This window comes from Phaseolus vulgaris, chromosome 3, assembly GCF_000499845.2.
Source record: "Phaseolus vulgaris cultivar G19833 chromosome 3, P. vulgaris v2.0, whole genome shotgun sequence".
In the NCBI taxonomy this organism is placed as follows: domain Eukaryota; kingdom Viridiplantae; phylum Streptophyta; class Magnoliopsida; order Fabales; family Fabaceae; genus Phaseolus; species Phaseolus vulgaris.
Window position 1 is genome coordinate 22,713,348 of NC_023757.2, and position 4,723 is coordinate 22,718,070.

Consider the following 4,723-nt stretch of genomic DNA (forward strand, 5'->3'; position numbering starts at 1 on the left):
TCGAAAAAAGCCCTGTTCTTTGGAAGATCTATCTCGTGTCTGGTACTGCATGGTTCCACCCTGCAAGAACTCTGAATCATTCTCTTGAAGCTCATCCTCTTCATCATAAATGATCCGCTTGTCCCGAAATGACCTGGCCCAATAGGGAAATCCCAATGAATTGGGCCTTTCAATACAATCAAATAGAAAGCCCCAAGGGCGCCATATTCTAGGAGCCCAAACGATGTGATTGAAAAAATCCTCCTCTATCTGTTGCGGGTCGAGGACTCCTCCCCGTTCTTCAAACTCCGATTCATATTTTTCATAGAGAAATCTCTGATCAACGATAGAATAAGATCCATTTTGAATCCTATTTAAGGGATTCCTTGGTTCGGACCGAAGAAGCAATGTCACTCGATCCTTATCAAACTGACTGCAATCTTTTTCTGTACGTGAGGATCCCACCAGAGCGCCTTCTACTTCTAATAGGCCATGAACTAGATCAGAATTATTCTCAACGAGTCCATAAGATGTGATCCCATTTTTTTCATCAGGTCCGGGTAGAGACCAAAGGTCTTGAGCGACCGATCCGGCAGAACAACTCAAAAGGTAAAGAAGTATCGTTAATTTCTTCATACTCGTTCCAAGTTCGAAGTACCATTTGTACAAATAAGAATCCCCCCCGTCACATGATTTCTTCTTCATATAGATAGAGATAGGATCTATGGAGCAATTACTTAGAAGTACATTTTGTGAAACAGCCCTTCCTATCTGATAGAAAAGGATCCCATGATCCTGAACCGATCTTACCTGAGATCGGAAATCCCAAGTTTGTCTATGAAGAACAGAGCTAATTATATTAGTGTCTATGATGGATTTTTTTTGTATAATACTAATCGATAGGGCCTCATTGTTAAGTGCTACAAGATCTCGTACATTTGAACCCATCGTTGTGGACCCGAATCCATTAGTATGGGACATTTTCTTTTCCAAGTGAAATCCCCTAGTATATGAAAGAGTGAAAAAGTGTTTTCGTTGTTGTGGAATAAGAAGCCTTCGTATCTTAATGCATGTATTGAATTGATTCGGAGCTATTAGAGCTGAATCTACTTTTTGGGGAATATGAGTCGAAGCAATAACAAGAATATTTCTAGTGGAACATCTTTCACAATCCCTGGAGAGATAGTTCACTAAAAGACCGAGGGATAAGTAATTCGACTCATTCACATCCAGATCATGAATGTTAGGAATCCATATTATGCAAGGAGACATTGCTTTTGCTAATTCGAAGTGAAAGGTGATATAAAATCGGTCTATTTCTGGCATCATATCCATAGTTAGCGTATTCATCATAGTTAGAAGCTCCAGCTCTATATCAAGGTCACGGTCGATATCGTCACTATCGTCACTATCATCAATATCGTCACTATCATCAATAAGAAAACCCTTAGGCTTGTTATCCAGGAACTTGTTCAGAAATACTGTAATGAAAGGAACATAGGAGTTTTTCGCTAGGTATTTGACCAAATAGGATCGTCCAGTTCCTATAGAACCTATCACTAAAATACCCCTACTAGGGGGAGGTAGGGCTAAGCGGAGCGAAAAGGGTTTTCCATGAGATGGGAAATGAAAACTATTAGCCCCCCACAAGGTTTGTGAATAAGTAATTGTCTGATAATTAGCAAGGAATATATGTCTTTCTACCAGAGGTTAATGGATAAGGTACTGGCACCTATGTTAGGCAAGAACGTACATGCCTACGTGGATGACATGGTGGTAGCTTCTCGCGATAGGAGGCAACATACAACAGATCTGGAAGAATTGATTGCCACCATCTCAAAGTATCGCCTCAAGCTGAACCCTGAGAAGTGTGTCTTTGGGGTTGAGGCGGGAAAGTTTTTAGGCTTCATGCTTACCGAGAGGGGAATTAAGGCGAACCCAGATAAATGCGCAGCCGTCATCGCTATGAGGAGCCCGACATCAGTGAAAGAAGTGCAACAACTGACAGAGCGAATGGTAGCATTATCAAGGTTCGTTTCCGCAGGAGGAGAGAAGGGGCACCCCTATTTCCAGTGCCTCAAGAGAAATAGCCGTTTTGCGTGGACCGACGAGTGTGAAGCAACATTCCTCAAGTTGAAAGAATACTTGGCGACACCACCAGTGCTTTGCAAAACAGTGGCAGGCGTGCCCCTCCGACTGTACTTTGCGGTAATGGAGTGGGCCATCAGTTCAGTACTAGTCCAGGAACAGGACCAAGTGCAGAGGCCCATCTATTTCGTAAGTAAAGCCTTGCAGGGCCCGGAGACGAGGTATCAGTCGCTGGAGAAGGCAGCATTGGCCGTGGTATTCTCGGCGAGGAGGCTCTGCCACTACTTTCATAGTTATACAGTAGTGGTAATGACGAACTTGCCCATCCAAAGGGTACTGCAGAAACCTGACGTTGCTGGAAGGATGGTTCGCTGGGCAGTGGAATTGTCAGAGTTCGATATTCAGTATGAGCCTAGGGGTTCCATCAAAGGACAAGTGTTTGCAGATTTCGTGGCAGAGCTCTCGCCAGGAGGCGTTCAAGAGGCGGAGGCAAGCTCCCAGGGGATGCTCTCAGTGGATGGGTCCTCCAATCAGCAGGGGAGTGGTGCGGGCATAGTCTTGGAGGGGCCCAACGGAGTGCTAATTGAGCAAGCCCTACGCTTCGCCTTCAAGGCAAGCAACAATCAGGCTGAGTATGAGGCGCTGATCGCTGGAATGCTCTTAGCCAAAGAAATGGGTGCACAAAGCCTGGTGGTAAAGAGCGATTCGCAGTTTATAACGGGATAGGTGACAGGGGAGTTTACGGCAAAGGACCCCCAGATGGCGGCGTACCTAAAGTATGTAGAGATGCTAAGGGGGGCTTTTGTCGCCTTTGAGCTAGTACATGTCCCAAGGGAGCAGAATGCCAGAGCTGACCTGCTTCCCAAGCTCGCCAGCTCAGGCAAGGGGGGTAGACAGAGGACAGTAATCCAAAAGACGCTCAAAGCTCCGCAAAAATTTGTGGAAGATAACAGGGTGGACGTCCTCCATGTTTGTACAGCGAGAGGAAGACCGAGGAGCCATCGTTCTTTAACTCAAGATACGATGAAGGCACCTCGCATCAGCACATATGCAGACGCAACCGAAGAAGGAAAGCAGGCGCAAGTATGCACTTTGGTCGAGAGAGACACTTGGATGACACCATACAGGCGGTACCTGGCAGACGGGATTCTCCTAGCGGAACCAGAAGAAGGTAAGAAGATTAAGAGGAACGCTGCAAGGTATACCCTGGTAGATGGGATGTTGTTCAGGCACGGGTTCACACACCCTATCCTGACCAGCGTAAGCGGCGACGAGTGCACCAGGATAATGGCTGAACTCCACGAAGGTATTTGTGGGAGCCGCGTAGGAGGAAGGTCTCTGGCTTCTAAAGTGATACGTGCCGGCTTCTACTGGCCAACAGTGAAAGAGGATTTGTGCGGCACGCCCAGCGTTGCAAGCAGTGTCAGAGGCACGCTGATTGGCACAAGGCTCCGCCAGAGGAGTTGAGATCCATATATAGTCCTTGGCCCTTTCATACGTGGGGCATCGACATCCTAGGCCCGTTCCCACTGGCGGTAAGACAGATGAAGTACTTGATTGTCGCCGTTGAATATTTCACCAAGTGGATAGAGGCGGAGCCCGTGGCCCAGATTACTGCGCACAAAGTGCAGCACTTTGTTTGGAAGAACATCGTGTGCCGCTTCGGTGTGCCTAGGCGGCTGGTACAATGGCACCCAGTTTGCAAGCCAACAGTTGAGAAATCTGTGCGCGGAGGTAGGCATCAAGCAGGTGTTCGCATCAGTCGAACACCCCCAGACAAATGGGCAAGTAGAGTCAGCGAATAGAGTTTTGCTGAAAGGACTGAAGAGAAGATTAGAGAAAGCTAAAGGGGCGTGGGCAGAAGAAGTGCCAAGGATTGTATGGGCGTACCACACCACACCCCAATCCGCCACCATGGAGACGCCTTTCAGTCTAGTATATGGGTCAGACGTGATGATCCCAGTCGAGATCCACAAAAGCTCGCCACGTTATCAGAATTTTGTGGCTGATGAATCCAATGAAGAAAGGCGAGTGAATCTGGACTTACTAGACGAAGCCAGGGAGGAAGCAACAATAAAGGCTGAGGCAGTAAAGAGAAGAGTGGAGCGACAGTATAGCTCCAAGGTGAAGCCGCGGCAATTCCAGGTTGGTGACTTAGTCATGAGGAAGGCTCACCTATATGAGCTGGAGAATAAGTTGTCTCCCAAATGGACCGGACCCTTTAGAGTCGCTGAAGCCAAGGGAATGGTTCAAACAGCCTAGAAACTTTGGAAGGAGGTCCCATTCCGCGCAGTTGGAACGCGACCAATTTGAAATTTTATTTCAGTTAAGTTATGTCAGTTAAGAATAACGAAATACAAATTGTAAAGGGGACACTCTTTTTCCCTCTCGGGGGTTTTTTAATGAGGTCACCCAAGTAAAAAAGAAGTTCAAGAAAACTTTGTCTTAGTTTTTTCTCCTCCCACTCAAAGTGTAAGACCAAAGGCTAAAGAAACAAAAGACAAAGACTCAAAGCAGTGTCAGGCGTCGCCAAGATGAGGCATCGCCAAGATAGGGCGTCGCCAAAATGAGATGTCCCCAAGGTGGAACATCGCCAAAATGAGATGTCACCAAAGTGGAACATCGCCAAGATAAAAGAGTCGTCAAGGTGAGGCGT

The 4,723-nt window shown here is 46.9% G+C and overlaps 1 protein-coding gene across 1 annotated transcript; it reads left to right on the top strand.

The window, feature by feature from the left end:
* The first annotated feature begins 3,981 nt into the window (after window positions 1-3,981).
* LOC137839365 (uncharacterized) lies at window positions 3,982-4,329 on the top strand. The gene has a single exon (XM_068648484.1). It carries the CDS (start codon window positions 3,982-3,984, stop codon window positions 4,327-4,329), a length of 348 nt encoding a protein of 115 aa, XP_068504585.1.
* Window positions 4,330-4,723: the final 394 nt, after the last annotated feature.